The 25,003-nt window shown below is 37.4% G+C and overlaps 1 protein-coding gene across 4 annotated transcripts in view; it reads left to right on the top strand.

The window, feature by feature from the left end:
- The window catches only part of SIPA1L2 (signal induced proliferation associated 1 like 2), a 245,756-nt gene that overhangs the window by 157,573 nt on the left and 63,180 nt on the right, over positions 1-25,003 (top strand). For all 4 annotated transcript variants that reach the window (XM_077168347.1, XM_077168346.1, XM_077168345.1 and 1 more), the window contains exons 6-10: positions 386-560; positions 4,504-4,607; positions 13,629-13,786; positions 19,375-19,951; positions 23,690-23,964. In XM_077168347.1, the coding sequence (XP_077024462.1) occupies positions 386-560; positions 4,504-4,607; positions 13,629-13,786; positions 19,375-19,951; positions 23,690-23,964 (1,289 nt within the window). The remainder of the gene's footprint in view (positions 1-385; positions 561-4,503; positions 4,608-13,628; positions 13,787-19,374; positions 19,952-23,689; positions 23,965-25,003) is intronic.

Raw genomic sequence — 25,003 nt, 5'->3', positions numbered from 1 at the left:
CATGGCCTTTTTTTTTTCTGACTTGGAAGATAATGTTAGTCACTATATGAAGTGTATAAGACTAAGTACTTCTACAGTTGTATTTTTAAATAGTTGCTTGAACTGGACTGCCTGTCATTTTTAGAAACCTGGCGAATTTCACATGCCAATCACATACATTATATGTCTTAGAGGTTCTAACATTTTTTCTGGTTAGTTTCTAGTTTTATTTCTTCTCTGGCATCTTGCATTGTGATAGTTGCTTACTGTTTTGCTTATTTGCCTATAGCAGTGTTCAGGTATGTTTCTTAAAAATGGAATTACAAGCTTCTTTAATTTTAGTTTCACTTGAGGTTAGTTCATTTGATACTCTATGCCAAATAACTGCATTTCTCTTCTATTTCAGCTGAGCTTTCAGCACAAGGTTGGGATCCTCTATTGCAAAGCGGGCCAGAGCACAGAGGAAGAGATGTATAACAATGAGACAGCAGGGCCGGCTTTTGAAGAATTCCTTGATCTTCTGGGCCAGAGAGTGCGGCTGAAAGGATTTAGTAAATATCGAGCTCAGCTAGACAATAAAAGTAAGCTTTATATTTCTGTGTGTGTGCAAGTTTCATTCTCCAAAGGTAGGCAGACCACATAAATCTAAGCTAGTGATCACATGGCCTCATGTCCTTGACCCCAGAAGCAGCCTAGTAAGCTTATTTGGGATACAGTTTAGATTTCCTCAGATGAGCAAGAAGCACATTTCTCAAGAGGTATATGCTTCACATCAGAAGCTCAAAAGGCCAATTCTGTTTCCTTTGTAACTCCAACAGAGAGATTCCCTAGTGTTTGGTGAAAAATCCTTTAATATTTTCTTCTTTCTTTGGCCTAACCTCTTCTGTTATACCCTTGTTTCCAGTTATACCAAGGACGAGAATTACATTCATTTCTGAGACAAAGTATTAACACATTCATTCATGTCATACTATCGTGCTTATTTTGTTTGTTCCAGGATACAAAACTTGAGCAGAGGAATTTGAACAGTGATTAAAAAGCTAATGCATTATATTTTTCTGTAACCTTAGTGTTGAGTGGCTCTTATTAGTTTTAAAAGGAGTGTGCCACTCATGACTGGCCAATTTTATACCCTCCTATGATATGTGATTTTCTCAAATGTCTTCAGTTAGATCATTATATACCATTATAGGTCACCATATACCTTATGGTGCTCAAAAATTATATATATATTTTTCTAATCTTTATATATGTGGTGTTATTTATTTGTTGTCAGTCCCTAATATACCACACTAGGTAATTTTGCTTGAACTGTTATTAAAAACAAATGAACTCTAGCTGAGACTTTCAACTTGGTGGGGGGGGGGTGTGTTTGTGAGTCTCTAGTCCCTTCCTGGTTTGAGGGAACTTAAGACAAGCCCGTTGAAGTGCGCATTTTCAGTGTTGGAGAGCCAGGGTTGGCAGGGCCTGGAGTGGAGCGCAGGGCGGCCTCTTGGCCAGGCAGCTTTCTGTCCTGTGCCCCTGAGTCTCCACGCCCGACTCACAGCATCCAGTCAACTCAGGACCCTCAGTGACACTCATCGAGATTAGGGTGGCGCTTTTTAATTTAATGATCCAGGTCATCATGTGCCTGTCCTCAGTTCTCGGTTTTTAGACCAGCTTTTGAAAGTTACAGTTGCAGGATGATCACAAGACCTGAAGAAAAGGACCAGGGTTGGACTCCAACCGTTGGCATTGAAGCCATATTGCTCATTCTCAGATTTATAAAGATTAGGGAATGATTTGTGACACACAAAATAGAAATATCCATTTATTTTAAAAAGATAAAGGAGGCCTTTTCTTCTTTTCTTTTCAAAATCCCTACAAACCTCCATCTACCCCCAGGAGATGCTGTGAGGGGCCCTTAGGCATGTCCCTTCCCCGTGGAAAATCACTGCTGACCTGAACAGTTAGTTATCAGTACGCCTCATCTCGCTTGAGCAGATTGGATTGAGATAAAGTCATAAGAACTCTGGATCAGTATATTCCATAAAACTGTAACAGATAATCCAAAGTAATTTCCCTAGTATGTAATTAGCACCTTTGAATATTTATGACATTAGAAATGTCTTTGAAATATTACAGATGCATTACTAAGCACCTTTGTTCAAAGAGATGATAAACATTAAGAGCTAATTTTTTATGCATTGACTCTAATAATCAAATCTTCAAGGATTTTTATGAACTAGGTATTTTATTGGGCACCTGTGGCTTACAACAAAGTCTAATCCCTTCAGGAGAGATGAGATGTACTTTAAGAATTCTGTTTCAAGGAATGGCCACATAAATGTTATATCTTTCATGGAACAGATAAATAAAAATCTCCTGAAATTTAAGAGAATTGAGTTCTAGTTCTCAGCCTGTAGGTCTGTGGTCAAATCTGGGCGTCAGTTTCCCCACAAATAAAATTCAGGGTGTTGGGCTGAAACATCTCAGGTGTCTGTCCCAGCTCTAAAATGTATTTGTCCTCAAGTACAGTGAAATAGAATAGGAACAGGGCATGTGTGCAGCTAAAATGCTCTGCTAGTCAGAGAGGCGTGTCGACGCCTGGCACTGGGCAGCCTTTGCTTAGTGTAGATAGGAAGAATAACCGAAGTGGGGAATGTCGTGTGATGGTAAATTCTTGTTAGTTTACTTTCTCCATTGCGACGCTTATGTTTGAGACAAAAACTTTTAAAATATTTAATTTTAGAATTTTATTTAACATTATTACTTGGGCTAGACAAACTGATCACATTTTGACCTTCACCCCACCCTGCCAATACAACTTGCACTGCAAGTTTGTGAATCTGAAACATGTTTACTAGACTCTTAAGTATCTGTCAGTATTTCTCCTACTGAATTTTAGCATCCTAATGACAATGTCTTGACGGGAGTAATTGAATGTACCCAAGCTCTTCCATCAGACGACCTTCATCATCATTATCAGTGATGTAATTCTTTATGAAAGAAGCTTTTTTTCTTACCCATATAACTATGCTTGCTCACCTCCAAAGTCATGTTCATTGCCAAGGTTCTGAGCCAAGAGAAGCAAAATGGAATACCTTGAAGTCCTGTGAAAAATAGCAAATAAATTGGCTCAATTTAATGAATAGTTAAAAGAGAAAATACCTTTATTTGGGGAATGCTTGGTATATACATTATTAGATGAATATCCTGTTTGGCCATAATGAAGTTGATTTGTCTATATTGCTATGTAAATACTTTAAGTATTCCCTTTATTCATGAAATTACCTTATGAGTCCCTTTTCAGAGTATCCAAAAACTATACATATTTTTCTAGAGATTCTTCTAGACCATCTCTGAACCAGACAAAAATATTGGAAAGACATACTATAGGATTTATATAGAAAATAATAAAAGCCCATGAAGTGTTTAAATTGTAGGTTAAAATATTTTAACCCAAGATGACTATTCTCTACAGTTTCCCCAACAATGAAATAGACTTCATTTTAAATGATGTTGCATACCATTTTAAATTATTTACAAACAGAAAAATAAACCTATATGTAGATTAAGAATTGGGAAATGCAGCCCTGTATTCTGTGTATGACTTACTTTCTATCTTTTTGTCTTCATTTATCCATATGCAAAGTGATTCGAAATTAAACCTCTAAATTATTACTTAAATATTTTATAGTCATCATTCTGGTTCAGGTGTCTGAAACGCTAAACCTGAGGTAATCTCATTGACAATACAAATGTGTTTTGAATTTCTAAAAAATCATTCTGCTTTTCAAAAGATGAATACCTTTATGATTAACAAGGGTTCAGATGGCATCTTTTTTTTTTAACATGTGTTTTAGTGCATAATATACAGTAAGAGACTGCATTTCATTCTCTGTATTCGTAATTCATATGACTGTATGATATTCTATTTCCAGAATATCTCTTTAAGGAGAAAAATTCATGGCATCATTCAGCAAGAGGAAATTTTAAATAATTTTTGTTCCTATTTCCATATCAAGCCAATCCTGTTTCTTATTTCTGGGTCCTAGAAAATCAAATGCACAAGAATAGCTAAGAGATAACTACACAAATACACAGAGATGGGACAAGGATAAGTGCTGGTTAGTTCATATCCTTCACACGATTGCATGCAGACCTGCACTGAGCCAAACCTCTAGCTTCTTCCCTCCTTTGCTCAATTATTCATGTAGCAGACCCTAACCCCTGGAGGATCATCTAGATCAGTTCTGTGAAGATGAGAACCCAGAAGAAGAAAGGAAAAGATTAAAAAGAGCCAAGGCCTGTGGGAGACAGCAGATGAAGAGAGAACTAAATACTTAGGCTGAGATGGGCTGGAAGGCAGTAGAAAGAGTGTATATTAAGAGAAGAGAATGGTCAACATCAAGACACTGGGAATTTACAGTTTGTTTTCTTTCCCCACTCAAATTGCCTTTTGCAATAATGATCTTACTAAGTATAAAAGTCCTAACTTTGTAGTTGTCTAACCCTTTTTTTTGGTTATTATTTTGTTTTCAGCTGATTCTACAGGAACTCACTCCCTGTACACCACGTACAAAGATTATGAGCTCATGTTCCATGTGTCCACCATGCTGCCCTACATGCCAAGCAATCGGCAACAGGTACGTCTTCCCCCAGCTGCAGTGGGTCCTAGAGCTGAGCCCAGCCATTGATAACATAAATGAATTTGGAATTTATGAAGAATCATTGTTTTGTTTTGTTTTGTTTTTCTTGAAGAGCATGAGAGCTTATGACTATCTCATCATTTGGAAGTATTTGGGTTTTAAAGGTTTAAATTATGCAAATTTATTGTATTTTTCCATATAAAACTGAGAAATTCTTCTTACTCACCTTTACTGCTCACTAGTCAAATCTTAAAGTGAATCAGTGTCAACTGAATATTTACAAAAAAGCCATTTATATGACCAGAATTTAGGTGTTTTGCATATGGGTGAATAACTTATTTATATAAAATGTTATTTGCAATTGCTACCAGTCCTATTTTGTATGATTCTTCCTCATTCAATGCTGATTTTAAATTATTTCAGAGCAATTTGTTTTTTTCTAGAGGCTGCTTTGCATGCAAGAATTAAGAACCTTTAAAGTATCATAAATAATATACAGTTATACCTTTTTGGTATAACTATAAAATTGGTTGAGCAAATTCTGTTGTGAAGACTGATAGTAGAATTGGCTTTGTTTCTTGTATTGGAAATATTTGCAATGGCATGTCTGTACTTCCTATGAGCTTGAGAGGACTTTGAGGATTGTTTGGGATAGAGAAGGATCTTTGAGATAGAGATGGTGCCATTTTGCATCTTATTTAGAATCTTACAGGCTCTTAGAATATTAGAGCTGAAAACTCTTAAGAGATCAACTGTCTTGGTTTCTGAAGATTTATTTACAGAAAGGTTTGTGACTTACTCAGGGTCTCACAACTCGTTCATGGTAGGGTCGTTTAATTTTAGAGATTTTGTTGAATTTAGATTAAATCCAGATTGAAAATCAATGTATTGTTTTCTTGTTTAGGAAACTTAGTGTTCCTGATGTCCCAGAAATTCTACCTCTTTGCTCTAAACATATTAAAGCACCAAGGACCACAGAGGAGTATAAAATAAGTACTTGCCAAATAAATTAAACTTTTAATTTATTTATATAAATTTTAGAACAGTTTTCTTTTTTTAACATTCATAAAATTCTACAATGGTAGTAAACACCTGCATTTTTCTAAAGAAGAAGCTGAGCAGCCTCCTCTCCTTCTTCCACCACTAGCTGCAAGAACTTCATGGATCTTGTCCCTGGTTCCTGACCCAGACGCTTTACCTTAAGTAGCAACAGCTCCTTTTTTTTTCCATTTTTCTTCTCATGATAATTGCTAGTTAGAGTTTCTTTTTCTTTAGAATTTTTTTAAACATGACAACGTACAAACACAAACATTCTTTACCTTATTATGATCCTTCCGTTCTACATATATTCAGTAATTCACAATATCATCACATTGCTGTATATTCATCACCATGATCATTTCTGAGAACATTTGCATCAATTCAGAAAAGGAAATAAAAAGAAAAAAGAAAAAAACTCATATATACCATCCCCCTTACCCCTCCTTCTCTTTTACTGCTAGTATTGCCATCTACCCAATATATTATAGCTTTTGTTTCCCCTATTTTTTTTCTATACCCCTTAACCACTCCCTTTCATTGATTGTGCTAGTTAGAATTTCTTGCTGTTCTCTAATTCTTACCTCGATCCCTTGTCCTTCCTGAGTTTTCAGTTCCTCCCACCGCCCTGAGAAGCTCAGGTGTCTGTCTCTAGGCCACATATTTGTGTGTCTTTTGTGAGCCAGAGTCACAATCACTAGATCACATGTATGTATAAATTTTACTGTAAAAGAGCTTTAAATCTTAAAAAACTGATTTGGAATAATACCATATATATTCACTGGATATTAAGAAGCTTAATATAAACCAGTACAGTTGTCCAGTAGATACTTGAGAATCATTCAGTGATTAAACTCTGTGGGAATTCTTGCCCAGAAAACTGATAGGGGTTACTCACGCCAAGAAAATCTGCCAGTACTTTAGCAGAAGTAAAGCCAGTGACTTTTGACCCCAGTCATCGAGTATTCAAACCACAAAGCCCTTCCACTTCCCTAATTACTTGAGTCATTGAACTCCAAATGGAATTGGCCCTATCCTTTCACATGGGACGACCTCTGGAGTTTTGAGGTCTGCTTAACTTCCCTGTTAACAGAGTACAAAACTGGCTTCTCCTGCCTGCTTTTAATTGTATGGTAACTAAACTCTGGGTTTATAAATTCTCTGTACCTGACTTTATTTCACTGAAACTACTCTTAAAAGATCCTACACACAAAAATGTGGAGAACACAAGAAATAAAAATGTATATGTGTGTTTTAAACTTCCCGAACTGGAAATTTAAAAAATTTTTTAAATTCCTACAATTTGAGACCATATCTTACAAACTCCATAGCCTAAAGACTTCTTTTGACTATCCTTTTTTTTTAATTTTTGGTTTGTTTTTAATTTGAATGATTTTGTTAGGCTGATGAGGGTAGAGGTAGAAAACAGTAAAAAAAAATTTTATTGTGCTTACTGTACATGGAATTGATATGACCCTGTATGTCGTTAATTGAGATATCTACATATATTTAACAGGCTGTCTGGGCAAGTAAGCATAATGTAAAGGCGATGAGTGAAGTAGGCAGGAGAAGGGTCAATAGACTTTGTGTTCTGTGCCTATTTCAGGCATGCGCTTGCCCTGTGGCCTTGGGTAGAATGTTGGTCTCTGAAGCTTTGATATTCTCAAGTATTAAATGAGGACCCTGTCTAGATAGCAAAGAGTGGCTGCTTGGAGCACTGTGTGGAGAAGGATTCCAGGGTAACACCAAGACTCAGACAGAAACAATGCTGTTTTTCAGAGATGGTTTCCGTGGGTTTGGAGGTGGCACACAAAAGGCATTTTTGGATTCTATAATGTAAATTGCACCTGAAATTTAGAATTCTATGATTCTAGTGCCCTCCACTGAGGTGTTCTTGATTGCAAAAGCTTCGGCAGAACATAGTTATTAGAAGCAACAGTTTCGGAGCCAGCTACTAGCTTGGTGACCTTGGGCAAACCTCTAAGTTCTAGTTTCCTTTATCCATGAAGCAAGGCGTATTTTATTGTTTTGTTCACTGAGCTGTCCCCATGCTCCTAGAACACTATCAGGACATACAAGACATTCAGTAGCATTTGTTGAGTGAACGAGTGAAAGAAGCCTTTTGCAGATGATAATAATGAGCATCAGATGAGTTAATACATATAATGCACTTAAAACTTGGTTTTTAGTTTGTAATTTATTACCTGTAGAATACAAGCATTTTAGATAACTTAATTTATCTGTTCTCAAGCCTAAAGATCTATTATGAAAAAGTAAGGACTGAAGAGTTAAGAAAGTAAGACACTAATTTATCAGTGATTTCAAAAAACTGTTTTTACCTTAACATTTAATAAGACATTTTGCTACTAATGAATCATCAACAGAATGTTTTCCCTGTAGAACACTTACGTCGCCTTGCAATCTTCTGACATGTACATTCCAAATTCGTTACGGGTTTTACTAACTACAAAACTCTTTCCATACCCCAACCCTCCTCACCCATGACCACAAATTCCACTAATACTAAGGGTATAAATGCCTGAACTGACCAGCTGGCTTCATGAATGCAGTTTGAAGCCACAGAATCTGGCAGAGTTAACTGGTCTGTACATGAATTGTGACTGAAACCTTGGCCTCATTAGCACCATGAGGTTTGTGACTATTTAACTGGCCCAGACTTGTCCACGTCAGATCTAATTTCTTACATTCGTTCTTATAATAAATCAAGCTGAAAGCTGATTCCAAGATGTATTAAGAGTCTTTAGAGAGTTCACCAAAGTTGCAAAAGAGTTTAATCTTTGGAATGTCTCTGACTGTTAAAAAGAAAATATAGCCAGACCCAGGGAACGATAAGAAACATTACTCTTGATTGGTTTTCTCTTTTCAGTTAATTCCCATAAATCCACCTGAACCTGTTGCCAGTCAGATCCCTTTTCCCAGGGCTTTCCCTCCTGTGTGCCTGCTTCTCTGCTGTTCACTCTGCAGACAGTCATATTTAAGGTATCATGGGATTTTATCAGTGGAAAGAACTTGAGAAGTTAACTGGTCCATTGGCTTTCAAATTTCACTTTGGTAGAGAAACCCTTTCTTCAAACTAAGTATATAATACAGATAAAGGTAGCACAGTGCCTGGCACTTAGCAAATTGTTTCTTCTTTTTGCTGTTGTTTTTCTTTCTTTTCTCATCCTCTTTATTCTATTTCCTCCTTCCTCCTCTCTTCTCTCTCCCTTTTCAATGCATGCATAAAGTTGGAGTAGCTAAGGTTGACAGGAGCCCCATAAAAACAGCTGAAGAATAAGACTAAACATGTAGGTTCTAAGATTACATTTGAAAAATACTGATCTTACCCTAGTAAGTCTTTGGCCTTGTATACATGAGGGACGTGGCACCTGCAGAGATTACAATTAACAGCTTGTTAAATCTGGGACAAGATTGGAACCCTTTTCATATAATGTAGACGGATTGTAGGCCCCTGCTTTGAAAGTGTTTGTGTACTTCCTTAATTAAGTCCCTACTTGATAGTGCTAAGGAACCATTAAAGTACTAGAGGAATATGTCTCATTACATGCTTGTAAAACAAGGTTCTAATTACACTGATGGATTGTCTTCTACCATGAACTTGGGTTCATCTGTAAATAATGTAAATAGTTTGGAAAGACAAACTGCTCGCTGCTTTATATGATCAGCTTTATTCCTGGACCCTAGGTAGGAATGTAGACTTAAACCAGATATTAAGAATTATTGTTTACAATGAGGGTTGGTAATACCCAATATCAGAAGAGAGATGCCTGCATCTTCATAATCCTGTTCTCATCTTTACTTTGTTAGCATATCATTTAAAATCCATATTCTTTATTTCTGTTGCAAAATGATCAGTATTGTTTAACCAGTTTGTACATTTACTTTTGGTATTTTTAAAATATTGTGGTTAATGAAATGGTAAATCATTGATGAATCATTAAAACATTAAATTTGATCTGATCTTGTTGATCTGAGATAAGAACAGTGGAGGGCAGGGCAAGGATTTACTTCTCTAAATATTGATCTTTTGTATTTATGTTGTGACTTATACTGGGTGTCCCTTCCCCTTTTTTATTGAAGTACTTTTCTCCATTTCCTTTTCTATAGGAAACTTTATCTCAGACATTAATACTAACCATTGGTGCACACTATGGAGTATACAGTATATGAGTGAGTGAGTGTGTGTGTATGTATGTATAAAATTTGGAAGGCCCTCTGAAGGAGGAGAAGCCTTCAAGGGAAGGGAAGGAACTTTCCAAACAAGAGGTTAGCAAGTGTAGAGTATATACTGTAGGAATGAGGTTGGCATGTTGTATGTAGGGCAGCTGTCTGGAAGCTTTATAAGGAGAGAGAAAGGAGTAGCTGGTGAAATCTGAGAGGTAGGAGGGCATCACATCAAACTAGTTTGTCAATCATGCCCATACTGACAGGATTTTTAGATTAAAACCTAAGGATCCTTGTCCTGAACCTGTGTTTGATTTTTACAGGAGCTTTAAATTTATTTTTTGGTGTATTTCTATCTTTTTAAATTTCAAAATCTGTAAGATGATCATTGAATGGTACAGTTTTTTTCTTTGGCCAAAGCCAGTTAATTTTCAGATCATTGCTTCTTTCTGAAGACAAGAGACTCTCTCTGGAACTCTGCATTTCCTAGCTTCAAATTAAACTTTCTCTTCGCTAACTAGTTCTTCTAAACCTTCTGAAATATATGCTGATGCTGCTCTTTCAAATCGTGGAGCCTATTCCCCTCACCGCTCCCTAATTAGGTGCAAAATAACTTTGTTTCTTTCTTGCTTAGTTAAAAAATAAGCCTTTTTATATAGTGGTTACTAGACCTAACCTGGATGAACTTTGTACCATTTTGATCCAGTCAAGTATGGTTGCCTGACAGTGATTTATTTTCATTTGCTTTTCATTGTTGTACCAAATTAAAACTGGTCCTGTGAAATTCTTCAGTTTGTTTAAGGAATTGAGACTAAATTCAAAGGTTGCTATTTCTGTAGCATTTTTTTTTCCATGAAATTGGATAAAGAATCACATTTTCACTTTCCTTGTCATAACAAGAGCTTATTCCTATTTCACAGCTTGACTCAAGTGTTGGAAATTTAGTAAAATTGACTCCATGTCTGTAAAATACAATATTTATTAAATCACTCTTGCAGTTGAAGATACAAAGTTGATTCTCCTGGCACTGAAAAGCATTATGACTTTTTACATTTATGGCTAAGAGAAGTTCCACAATCCCATAAGATGCCATTTCTTTAATCTCCCAAAATAGTTAACGCTCGAGACTCTTGGTCACCAAGAGGAATATACATTTCTCATTTTTTACTGGACTGCCTTTGCATAGGGTTTGCCAAACTCCTGCCCTTTCCATTTCCAGAATCTGACTGTACAGAATTTCATTCACCAGTTAGAAAAACATAACTATATACTGTAGAAAAAAATTTTTAATGTACCTTAAGAAAGATGATTAATGCTTCTGTTAACTTTCCAAATGTTGTATTTCTTTAGTTTCTAAGCAAACTTCCTATTAGTGGACATAGTGTTCATTTTCTTATTTTATTCAAGAAAAGGCTTTAGCTTTTGCTCTAAATGAGCCCGTCCTCTTCATTTTTATTAATTTTTTTGCAAAGTTCATTAGGGGACCACGATTAGGTTAACCAGACTGCCTTAAAAACAATTTTGGCCCCTTTTACAAAGGGAAAGAATGTGCTTAGAAAAGGGAACCCTTGGTTTGGCATGTTGTCAAGATCACCAACCTTGTAGTTTCCTTTAACTTGTACTTGTTATTCCTGCGGCGAAGTATAGAATTGAGCCCAACCTCTTCCTTCAAAGAGGGAGAGAAACTGGATAGGAATAGCCATCCAATTTGCTGTTGCAGTAACAACAGTAATGAAGCACTGACTAATGAGTCAGTCCCTGCATTGCATGTTTGATTGGGAGGGCTGGCCGGCAGGCAGGAGCCACACCGTAATCGCTGGGAAAGGAGGAATCACCAGACTCACTGTTTGGCCTTGGCCATTGTGAACTCCATTTTCCATTCCACAGTCAGAGAATTCCTGCGTTTCAAGGCTATTGAGTAAAGTACAGGGTAAGTCAACTATGTGTATTCAATAAATAGGTCGAACACAATGTTAGGTAAGTATCGTCCTGTTATACACGTGACTCATTCATTTCAATTTGGGGGGAAGAGAATGAGAATATTTTAGCCTAGTACAATTTTCAGCTGGTCTATTGATGTTCATTTTATGCATTTAATCCTTGCTTCATTTTTCTTTTCTTTAAGTGAGATATTTATTGTTGTTAATAGCTGTGCACTATTTTATGGTAAATGATGATACAGTGTACGCTGCCTAGTTTGCTCCTGACTATTTTACATGCTTTTAAAATGACACATTTTACTTACATTTCTAGGATGGCCTGCTGGGTCTATTTTAATGACCTACTCCATATATGATATAAAACTTCACTCAGACAATAAGATGCTTTGTGTGTATTTGTAACTTTAATCATGAGATTTAAATAGGTTTTTTTCAAGCATACAGATCTGAGATTTAACTGGTATATAGAGAATACTGGGAGAATGAAGATTTAATTCCCACTTTCAGGCCTTTATCACATTTAATCCCAAAACAAGGGCCTGGCAATAAAATCCCTTTCTAAATCTGTGTTTAAAAAGGTTTTAAAAGTTGAACTTAATGCTCTGGAGGGTGAAGTGTGTTCTGTAGGTGCCGAATTTAAAGGCAAGGTCGTTGTCTTTGTTATTGCTATTAAGGTGAGATTTACTACCTGAGTTTACCTGTTCCTGTAATTACATCACCGACTCATATAAGGATTATTGCATCTATTAAATCTAAAGAGCACAACCTTTTTGAGCACAAATACTATGCCTTCACTTGCCATAAAGTTATGTCGCGTCTTGTATAAGGATTTATTGGTGATGTGTTCAGAGGAAAGAATTCATCACAATTTTAACGCACAGTTTTCCATGTCCATAATCATAAATAAGTATCATTCATGTACTCATTTAGCAAATGTGTATTGAGTGCCTGTTATGCACTGGACACTCCATCAGAAGCCCCTGTAAAGACTATGGCCTGGTCCAGGATAAGCAAACTGACAATTAAAATAGAGTGCAACTACTAGAATTGAAATAGACCCGGGGTGTGTAGGTGGAGCACCAAGTAATCTTGACAAGGAAGTTTCTTCCGGAGGAGGTGATACCCAAGGAGAAACCTGCAATGTTGAGGATGAAATTAGGACAAAAACAAGGCATTCTTGGTAGAGAGAGCATTAAAAATAAATGCGTAGTTAAAATGTTACTGGTCTGGGGTTCTTTCTCCTCCTTGCCACATTTACAGTTTAAAAGATGATGAACTATTAGTTTTTCTGGCTAGTCGTCTAATAGAATTTGTGTTTCTGAGTTGCATTTAAAATGCTAGGCTTCAATTAATAAGTTTGAATACATTGGCCACCAAATAGCAGTCTCCTGTATTTTTGCTGCAGAAATGCATGTTTTTATGACTGCCCATAATACAAATTAAGGCTAGGTCCTTAAAAGGTAAATTGTCTAGGATTTTTCAGCAAATCTGTAAACTCTTGAACTCTGTCTCTTCATTTGGAATTGAAGAGAGTTAACTATAAAATTTCTTAAAGCTCTTTGGGATCTAAATTGCAATTATTTTAGTAAAAAAAAGGGAACTCAATAAAAATGAAAAGGAGACAGAATACAAGTTGAATTTTAAAATAAGAGATGAAATTTTTTCCCCATATGTCTTTTGGATGCAGCACATTTTACTTTTTCTCTGCCAAGTTTAGCAGGACTAATTTCCAAAGTATCACTCCACTTCTCTAAACAACTCTTTTAAATTAAAAGGAGTGAATTGTATCTATTTTCCATTTTTTAAGAAAAATTTGTAACTCTTTGCGTGTGTATGTTTACTTTCTTAACTACAGCTTCTGAGGAAAAGGCACATAGGAAATGACATCGTTACCATTGTCTTCCAAGAGCCTGGAGCACTTCCTTTTACTCCAAAAAGCATCCGGTCTCACTTTCAGCATGTCTTTGTCATAGTCAAAGTGCATAATCCATGTACCGAAAGTGTATGTTACAGGTGAGTCAGTAGTGATCCCTGATTTATAATCTCCCGGTTTTATTTTAATGGAATATCTTTTTCCAAAATGTCTTCGTTGCCTCAATTCTTATCTCTAACCCTCCAATTATCTTTTTTTCCTAATGATATTTCCCACTGTCATCTCGTCGCCTTTTCTGTAAGAAATAATTACCTTCTTCCCATTTTGCCTCCTTGAAAATGTGAAATGCCTAACCGTTCAAAATGAATTGCAAATTTCCTCTACTTTTCCCTTACAAAGTGCATCCAGCCTCTGCTGTACCCAGTAGCTTAATTGACACCTGCCACCAAGTTGGAGTATGTGGTAATTCAAGTTCTTCTCTTTAGGAGAACTAATCAGTAGTATTCGTGGAGGTAAACTATTTCTTCTCTAAAAGATCTTGGAGACACCACTGCAGAACTGCTAAAACAAGGCGATGACTCTTGTTTTGATGATTGCATGTACCCTGGAATCCAGAGACACTTTCTGATGAGGCCTGCTTTTGTTTTTTACTTCTGCTCTCATAGTCTGTCTTGGCAAGTGTATTAGTTAGGGTTCTCTAGAGAAGCAATCAACAGGGAGCACTCACAAATATAAAATTTATAAGAGTGTCTCACCGCAGGAATGCAGAGTCCAAAATCCACAGGGCAGTCTGTGAAGCCACAATTCCAATGGAGGGTCTGAATGAACTCCACAGGAGAGGCTCGCCAGCCAAAGCAGGAAGAGAGCCTATCTCTTCTGAATCCTCCTTAAAAGGCTTCCAGTGATTAGATTGAGCATCATCATTGCAGAAGACACTTCCCTTGGCTGATTACAAATGGAATCAGCTGTGGATGTAGCTGACATGATCATGATTTAATTCTATGAAATGTCCTCATCGCAACAGACAGGCCAGCACTTGCCCAACTGGACAAACAGGTTCCACCACTTGGCCAAGTTGATACATGAACCCGACCATGACAGGAAGTAACTGCGATTACAAGATCATGCAAAACCTGAGTTTGAATTCCAGCTCTACCCTTGTCATGGGGCTTTATGAAAGTTAATTTTGCTAAGTCTTCAATTTCTTGTCTTAAAACTGAGTATAATAGCACTTACTTCAGAGTTTTGATGTGAGGAATAAATGCCATAAATTATATAGACTCCTTATTAGACTTCCTGACACTTATCAAAGTATCAACGTTTATTTACCTTTGTAATCTTAAAACAGTAATTGCAAATTCAGATGTTTGCTGAGATTGGAGGTGACATGAATATGAATTGTCATGGAATGGTGGCACCTGTAAAAACGGTACAGTGCATGCTATCCTAAAGGCAAAAAAAAGAGGTCACCAGTTTGCATCCCCTCCCCGCTACTAATCCATCTTTAAAAAAACTCAGAGTCTAGAAATTGGTAGTTCTTAGCCTTAATTTTTGCCTCAGAGTTAAATTTTAGACACACTGATTTTTTATCCTACTCTTAAAATATTGTAATTGGATAGATGAGGATGTGACCTAAGCTGTTTGCATGTGTTCTGCATAGGTGCTTCTTATGCACATCTTGCTTATAGGCCACAACTACTCAGAACTACTTTTAAAGATATTTGCAAAAAATAGAGTATCCTGTACAAATTATGTGCTTAAAATATATAATGTTGGTGCAAACAGAGTAAATTGGCTTTTTCTTCTGAGCTCTCACCCACTGAATGGTAACTATGAAGAATGGTCTTCAGTGAGCCTTCCTTATGGATGGGGAACTTAAGCGGAGGGCTCTATTGTATTTGGTGTTAAATGTAAATACTGATATTTGGCTGCTATATTTAGATCATATTGACCCATTTTAATTACTTTCTATCCTTAGTTTATACTTACATCATACAGTAATTCATTAGTAGAAATCATTTTAAAGGTAAGTAATACCCGTTCATTTTTACTACTTTCAAATTTTCCAGTTTTAATTAAACTGGAGAGGGAATGTTTTCAAAACCATTCAAAATTATTACTGGAGGGGGAGTATTTTCAAAACGAATGATAGTATAGATCTTCCACATAAAAGTAGATTGCATTATTTTTTTCTATGATAAGACAATAGCACGTGCAGATCATTCAAAGATGAAGTTATTAGATTTTAAGAAACCACGTTGTTATCACTAAATTGACATTTATTATACAATTTAAATGTTAAGTTAGTACAGTGCCCCAGACTTCTGAAAGTGCTTCACAAATATTCGTATTGATCATGTTTTAAAACACTGATAAAACTCTTAAAAGAATCACTGATGATTTTCTGGAATACTGTAATCAAATCAATTTCATGGCATTTTATGAAGCTGTATTTACTTTGTCATATGGAGTAAGACTGGAGTACTTAAATTTTCCAAAAACAACTTACAGGTTTCATATGATATTCTCTCAAAATATGCTACTGGCAAAATTTATTGATTAAAATAATAGCTAAGGAAGTGATAAAATATGGTCCAGATCTGCTGTTTTCTAAATTGCTGTGTCTTAATCCCAGGCATATGTTTTTGAGAAGACTGATGGATCACACATACTTTAGGCGAGTTCCCATGAATACTGCTTCTCTAATGAGCACTTCGTAGGTATTGAGTGGCAGTGAGTCCCAGGTCATGCCCTCTGATTCATGAGACCCTTCAGCACCAGTTAGTACAGAACCACCTGCTTTTACGACCATCCAGACAAGCTGTTGGGATGATGACGTCCTCTAATGAAACTTGTGCAACATGATAAGGGTGCATGCCTGAGAAGAGCACACAACCACCCAACAGAGGTGGTATGAGATGTCACTCAAAAATGCAGCAGAATTCTCAAGAATTGATAATGCTGCATCTACTTGAATATTGAAAGAAATAATAAATCAGTGTCCCCAAAGCTCCTTGTTAGAAGTAACTTTAGTCTGGAAATTTAAAAAGTAGACTTAACTGCTTGAATCTTTATAAAAGAATCTTTAATTTCAATGGTTGCAGCCATAACTTTGGGTTTATGTTTTTGTTTACTTTCCAAGATAAACTCTTTGCAAAATCCATGCCTCAGTAACTAAATGAGAAGGCTTACTCTATGGGCTTGGTAGCTAAAAGTGAATTCACAGTTGGGAGATATCTACAAAAAATGATGACTTCAGTTTCAGAATATTTGATATATAGCCCCTTCCAACAAAAGTTAGACAACAGAATCAATCAATTATTAAAATGACTATTTGTGATAATGATTAGAACAACAGTAGCTTCAGTGATGGTAGCTTTACATTCATCATCTTGTTTTACCCTCATGGTAGGTTGTTGATGATAGTACTATTTTAATCTCTATTTTGCAAATAAGGAAACTGAGGCATTATGTACCTAACTCAGAGTCTCACAGTAAGTGGTGGAGCTTGAATTCAAACTAGGGCACCCAGTTCCAGAGTTTGTGCTCTTTAATTACTTTATTTTATTACCTCTTAACTAGTAGGCTTTACTAAAACTCTCTCAATTGCATATTAAAAATTGCTCATCTTATTTTTACTTTTATGTCTAAATCATCTATAAATGCTGTCAAATTATTTGGGTAAATTTCTGGAACCCATTTTTGTTTCAACCCATTGAAACTATCTGAATCTGGCTTAAAAACATTAATCTCTGCTTGGAAGATTAGGGGTTATGAAAACTTTTGTCACCAGGGATTTCTACTTGAGTCCCACCCAATAGTGTCATAATAATAATGGAATAGCCATGCTTAGCACTGATTTTTTTTTTTTATAGGAAGTGATCTAAGATGTACAAGATTGTTTATTGATTAGGAATATGGCATATGTTCTAGAGGATTTGTCAGATGAAATATTAGGGCTATAACTTTGGGCAGAAAGGCTAGAGACACCATGCCTCCATTCCAGATAACTGGTACCATCCCAGAGACAAGATAACAGGCAAAAATTGGAACTTCACATTGAGAGCAGCCTTTGAGTATATTGATTATAGGGAATTTCCCCCTCTTCAGCTTAAGAGCATTCAAAGATGCAGTCAGAAAGTAGTTTGATATCCATAGAGTTAAGTGTAGAAAAGTAATCCTCCAAGGTGTCATTCAAATAGGATTTGGCCTCATCAATAACGGAGGCATTCCTTGGGTAAAATACTTCAGGAAATCGGTGCTCATTACTAGAAGAGAGAACCCCATGAATTTATCGCACACAGTAATAGGAGGGTAGGTTCAAGTGCACAGAGAAACGTTTTGAGATCACTGCTCATTGTAAAGAGGAGAAGCAGAAAGGGGTGATTAGACTAATCACAGGTTCAGACAGGTAGCTGTGGAACAACTCTCTTGAAGCCACCTGTGGGAGGACTGATCAGTTCATACTCGATCCAGGATGATGCCCATCATAGAGATTGTAGGGAAAGGGAAGACATGCTAAGTGCCATGTCAACCCCCAGGCAGCCTCAACCTCTGCAGTGTTCTTAGGACTTTCCTTTCATTTTCAGGGCAGAGGTCAAGTCTCCATTCCTCCACCCCACATTACTGCACAGCACCACCAGGCTCTATTCATGAGTGAGTTTGGTGTATCTGTCCCCAAAGGGACACAGTCTTTCCCTTTGCCTTCCTTTTAACATATTCCCCTTCCAATCTGCCATCTGTTTTGTTCAGTTCCTGAGGGTGTTAAACTTCATTGTAAAGTGTACAGATTACATGAAAGTTTAAGAGACAGCTGAGGACTATGGTGTTTTTAAGAGTATAACCAACCGCATGCCAGAAAAGGAATTTACATTTGACAGAAAAAAAGATCCATAAAATGTTTTCATTCCTTAATTCACCTCTTTCAGGATTTTCCATGATGATGAAAAAGAAGGAAAGATTGCTTCCTTTGTTTGTCTTAACACATAAATTTTCAGACTGAGCAAAGGAGAGATTAATACAAAGTATTGGTCTGCAGTGGCTATTCAGTGTTTATTATTAATAGGAGAAAGGAGAGCAGATGCTGTGGGATTCATTCATTCACTTGCTCGTTCTAATCCTTCATTTGTTAATTAATTCATTTTTTTATAATTGACCTTATTCAAAATAATGAGACAACTAAAACTGCTATCTGATGTAGAAGAGCATTATTGGTTTTGATTTACTGAAGTGCTTATCATTATTATTACTATGTATTTGATTTCTTCAGTCCCTGGAAGCTTTTAAAACTATTTTCACATAGAACCTTCAGTTAAAATTTTAAAATGTGAGCAAGTAAAATGAGCATTTCCTTTAGAAAAGTGACGCTTAGAAATATTGTTCCCTGTAAGTATGATCTTGCTGTACAATTTCATTGAGATGCTATGTGGCAAACCAGGGCTAGGCTCACTTCAGATGGAAGCATCATTATCTTTCTCAGTGATAATCAGCCATTAAGTCACAAAATACCTGCCTAGCACCACCTGAAACTGCTTATCCCATTCCACTGTGAACTCAGTGTCCCCCTTCTACTAAGTTTGAAAGATGTTTTGTTTAAAAAACAAAAATCTTGAAATATTCAGAAATTAGGAGAACAAGAAGCAACAAGATAGATGAGTAAGTTCCAGGTGTAGGTGTTTGTCACATTTCTGAAGGTAAACATGCTTTTTTTCTCTTTTATCATCCCCAGTGTCGGAGTGTCTAGATCGAAAGATGTGCCGCCATTTGGTCCGCCCATTCCCAAAGGCGTGACTTTTCCAAAGTCAGCGGTGTTTCGGGACTTTCTTTTAGCCAAAGTCATAAATGCAGAAAATGCAGCCCATAAATCAGAAAAGTTTCGAGCGATGGCCACTAGAACGAGGCAAGAGTACTTGAAAGACCTGGCAGAAAACTTTGTCACAACCGCCACTGTGGATACCTCTGTGAAATTCAGCTTCATCACACTGGGAGCAAAGAAGAAAGAAAAAGTAAAGCCAAGGAAGGATGCTCATTTGTTCAGCGTTGGAGCAGTCATGTGGCATGTTATAGCACGGGACTTTGGCCAGTCTGCAGACATTGAATGTCTTCTTGGAATTTCCAATGAGTTTATAATGCTGATTGAGAAGGATTCCAAGAATGTTGTATTTAACTGTTCCTGTAGGGATGTTATTGGGTGGACATCTGGATTAATGAGTATCAAAGTGTTTTATGAAAGAGGAGAATGTATCCTTCTGTCTGCAGTGGATAACTGTGCTGAAGACATAAGGGAAATTGTTCAGAGATTAGGAGTAAGTACATGTTTTGTATTTTCCACCATCTTATTTCTTCAATCCCAGATTTATGATCACTTCCACTATGGAAATTTAATGATGATGACAGCATTTAGTGAATGAATTACTCTTTTTTATGGATACAGAGCTTCCCTTTAAATGTTGGGTCCTTTGGAGAGATTGCTGAATACCTCAGTGGTGGAGAAGTGCCAGTCATAAATTGCTTGGAAAAGAAAAATTAAACCAACTTACAAAAGAGAGCATCAGAATGTATTTTTATAGTAATTGAAGAAATACAGAATTGCCTAGATATTGTATCTGTAGAGACTAATATGGCACTACCTTCTCAGAAGTAATTAATAGGCACAAAATTGCTGTTGATGATATGAATGATTAAGTCCTATTTGCAGATTCAACTCTGTGCAATATTTATACGGCAAATATTTTTGTTTAATCAGCCAGATTAAATACGTTCTTAGTCTTGTAGACAGTTTCCCATCGAGTTAAGAAGACTGAGAAAAATCAGGCTTAAAAAGTAGAGCCTTTGTATTGGTTTTTAGTACAAACCCCTTAAGTTTTGTACTGAGCACTCCATGGTATTTAGCAGTTGCATTTCTGTTCCATTTTAATAAATTAAGATGCAGATTTTAGTTTGAGTCTATATAATAGAGTAATAAGAATTAATCAAAATTACTTCCATGTGTTTTTTTTATTTTGGGGGGGGTAAAAGAATACACCCTTGAGAATAGAACTTCTCATATGTAAATCTTCCCCCAAGAAGGTGTATTTTGTTAAAAAACATTTAGGCAACTATGTATCATGTAAAAGAAACTGCCCCCTTTCCTCCCACCAGATATAAGTCTCCCGTTTGTTATTTGACACCTTTTATAAGAGATAATAAAATCAAGTCAATGTCTGCTAGCCTTGGAAGAAAAATTTCATTATCTGCAGACACTATTTATAGTAAAGGGCCTCAGTGTGTTCAAAATATTATCTGGTAAAAGTGTGCAGACCTAGATATGAGTTTGGGGATGATTAAGTGTATGATTAGTTTATATTCCTAGAGAATTTGACCCTGAGTTATACTTGTCTCAGGATACATCGTGCTTTCTGTAATACTACAAATACCTTTTTTTTTAAATTTATGACTCTCCTTACGAGTATGCATTTCTATGTCACAAGTACCTTTTTTTAGGAGATCCACTGAGTTCTCATAATCCGTGCTCCTGAAAACACATCACAAACAAATGCCATTTCACCAGTTGCCGAAACGCACGTTCAGTGGCCATTAACCTTGCACACGTAGGCCGCGTATTTGTACCACTAAACTCGTACCAAAGAGTCACGCAGTTCTTACACATCTCGCTATTCTCTTATCCCCGTCTTCCCATTTTCCTAGGACAGTGACTTTGATGCTAAAGTGATATGTGACTAAGGTGCTTAATGTCTGTAATATATTTGAGAAAAGTAATTAATGTAACTAGGCTGACTTGCAGCATAAGTTATTGGATGCTAAACAACCCAGACTATTAAAGAGATTAGAATGTAAAGATTGGTACAAACTAGTAACAGGCAGTAACAAGAGAAATGAAAAGAGGAATATATGTAGTAATAACGGACATACTGGGAATGGTTACCTGTTTGGCAGAGGGTAAACTCAATGTTCTGTTTTCTTGGTGATGGAAAATAAAATAAAAGGTGTCTGAGTACAGGGAAGGAGGGAGAGTGTAAGCCTAAAGATGCAGGTGGGTTGGATTCGTGGATGTGCGACCTGTGCAGTCACACACAGCCCTACTTTCAGAAGGATTTCCTGTTTAGTTTAATGCTCTGATGTTGCTGTCTGGAAAGTCTCAATAATGTTTGAGCAAGGGGCCCTCTATTTTTATTTTTCTCTGCCCCCCATCCCAAATTATGTGGGCAGTCCTGGGTGCAGGGATAGGAGGCTAACATTTGATAATTGAGCCCATGCAAATGAATGTAGAGCTCATAATAAGAACATAGTCCTTTAAACTCAGCCTTTGGCGACAATAAGCAAGGAAGAGAGAGGATGAGGAAATGACAAAAAGTAATAGTGGAGGAAGTAGCAGAAAAGAAGCAGAGGAGACAAAATTTGTAGGTCTCTGGATAAGCTTGCTCATTTATTCTTCAGTCTAACATGGATATTAAATTTTAACTGAAAATCGCATCAGTATTTGAAGGAAGGTAGGGCACATTTTATATGTAGTCTTTTGGTGGAAGAGCTTAGAATGAAGTTGCAAAAGAAGTGAAGGCAAAATTTACTCACATTGTCCATTTTAAAAAATTTATTTTTCAACAGCTTTAAATTAGTTCAGTTTATAGGTTGGGAACTTCAGTCTTTCAAAAGTTCACCTCTAGAACTAGCAATCTCTTTCCACATTTCCTTAAACCCTGAACTGTCATCTCTATCTGGGAGAAGCTGGTTCATAGTGTGTAGACTTGTGGTAGCCATGGAAACAGCAGACACAATGGTGATACACTGAACCAAGCCCCATTCCCACAGCTGCATTTACAGTCACAGGTTTTATTAAATAGGTATCTATATATTCAGAGCATGTTTCATGGAAATGGAGCATCTGTTAAACTGAAACGTCATACATTGGCTCTGTGCTTTTGGGGATATATGCATGATACCTTCTGACTCTAAAGTTCCCATAAATAAGTAATGCCGTAGTCATCAAATAATGTTTAATGAGCCTATTTTCTTTCGTTGCATAGAAGCTACTCTAGGTAAGCATTTTTGAGGGCTGCACTAATTACTTCTGGGGCTTTAGTATACTGAGTGAGATGCCAGCCTTTCTGCTTTCACTGGTCCTTTTTATGGTACTTCCAAAAAATCATGTTCTTGGGAAAAGGAGGAATGCTGGCACGACTGTTGCTTAGGGTTGCAGTGCTGGGCGTCCCTGCAGGGATTTCTGGTTTGGCAGTGATCAGCCCGACACGGGATAGGAAGTCTGTAGGCCCGGAAGACTGCACCACCCTGCCAGCTTCCCTTGTCAAGAGACGACCAAGGAATCTGGCTGTCGTACCATACATTAGACCGGAACTTCCTTCAGCCAGGCGAGTGGCCGCTGAGGACTGTGCAGGACACCTCTAGTGCCGGTGCCAGCCATAGCACTAACAGATCTTTAAAACTTCTGACCCCCTGCGTCCTGCCTTGAGCCTAGGGACATGACACTGAGGGTTAGCTTGGAAGTACTGGTGGGCCATTTTTTACTTTTAAAGTTGAATGCAATTGTCGAATAGGTTTTAGTGCTTGGTGGGTGAAAAGGAGTCTTCCCTTTTTTCGCTGTTGCTGTATCCATCTAGAACAGTGGGATTTGTATGTTTGAGAGTCATGTGAATTGACAGAGGAATGGAGAGGAGAGCTTTATCAGAGTTAATCTTAAGATTGCAAGCTCTAGGTCCAGAAACAAGCCCTAAAGAAAAGCAGGACAGCTGTCTCAGGAATAGATTTGCCTTTGAAGAATTAAACCATTGTTTTATTTTCACTATTTTTTTTGCCCTTGAAGGTCAAGGGTAACTATGGTGAACACTGAATTAAATGATCTTGTCTCATGGCTTCTATAGTTTGACAGGAAGGGCAGAAAGAGGGCGGGCACTTTGTAGGGCTGTAATATCCAGTGAGGTGAGGGCAGAGGTGAAGGGGAGTGAGGTTGAGGCTTGTGTAAAAACCCAGGGGGCGCTCCCTGACAGCCTGAGCAGGAAGGGGTCTTTAATGGTCTCCTTCTCCTCTAGATTGTGACCAGAGGCTGCGAGACTGTGGAAATGACCTTGAGGAGGAATGGGCTAGGCCAGCTCGGCTTCCACGTGAACTTTGAAGGCATCGTTGCTGATGTAGAGCCTTTCGGCTTTGCCTGGAAGGCTGGTCTTCGCCAGGGGAGCCGCCTCGTGGAGATCTGTAAAGTGGCCGTGGCCACGCTGACCCACGAGCAGATGATCGACCTGCTTCGGACCTCGGTGACTGTGAAGGTGGTCATCATCCAGCCCCACGACGATGGCTCGCCCCGACGGTAAGGCTGGGGAGACTCTGGGCAGGACCCTCAGGGCCGCCAGCAGTGTCTGCCTCTCCTTGGCTTCTGATACGGCTGGTTCTCCTGGTTGCTCCCAGGCCTCTGAAAATGTAGTCCAGTATATCTTCTGTCAGTGTTGTTACCTCATATGGTTTTTATGAAAACCCATTACGGCAATCCAAGAAGATCTTTAGAATAGAAAAAGAAAAAAAGTTTTGATGTATAGTAATTAGTGAATTACAGTTCTGGAAGCAATTATAGGGAAATTCACCCCATAAAAGCTGAGATAAATATCAACTATAAGAGCAAGGCAACTGCTTGGATCACCTAGTGTAGTTATACTTAGAATCAGCCTTTTGCAAACTAAATATTCTTCTCTGCAAAACTGGAACTCATTTGTGTGTGTGAAGTTATTGGTTATTGATTATTAACAGGATATTTAAGAGATCAATGCCTGAATGTATGAAGGAATATTGAAAAACAAAATATGATTTGTGTGGTGACAGCTTCTTTCCTGCACACTGAAGTTCAGGAGGTGTTGAATTGCATTTAGTAGGGTCTTAATTTATTGGTTTGGGATGCTGTTATAAACTGTCATGAAAAACATGTGTAAAGAAATGACTAGTCTTGGAAAACTCACAGGTGGATATGTGGGAGATAGGAGCAAGAATGGAATTAGAAAGCAGTCCTTTTCCGTAATTAATTGAAAAAATCATACTCAGTACTAAGAACATATTAAGCCAAAGAAAGAAAGAATGCTAATTCAGAAGGGCTATCCTTCAAGGCTGTGACCCAGTACTTATGGGGGAGGATGTTGGTTAGTGCTGTCTAGAGGACATGTCCTTCAGCTCCATTGCAAACTTGAGTTCTTCTGAGGTAGCCTTAGGAGTTCTGGCTTCTGAGTGAGATAAGTATGCTTGGAATCCAGGTATTAGCTGTGTGATCTTGGCTAATTTACATACTCTCTTTAAGCCTCTCTATCTGTAATCAGGCATTACAATAATGCCTACCTCATATGGTTTTTATGAAGATTAAGTAA

Source organism: Tamandua tetradactyla, chromosome 7 (genome assembly GCF_023851605.1).
Source record: "Tamandua tetradactyla isolate mTamTet1 chromosome 7, mTamTet1.pri, whole genome shotgun sequence".
Taxonomy (NCBI): Eukaryota; Metazoa; Chordata; class Mammalia; order Pilosa; family Myrmecophagidae; genus Tamandua; species Tamandua tetradactyla.
The sequence above is the reverse complement of the archived record's forward strand: the minus strand, read 5'-3'. Positions and strand labels throughout refer to the sequence as shown.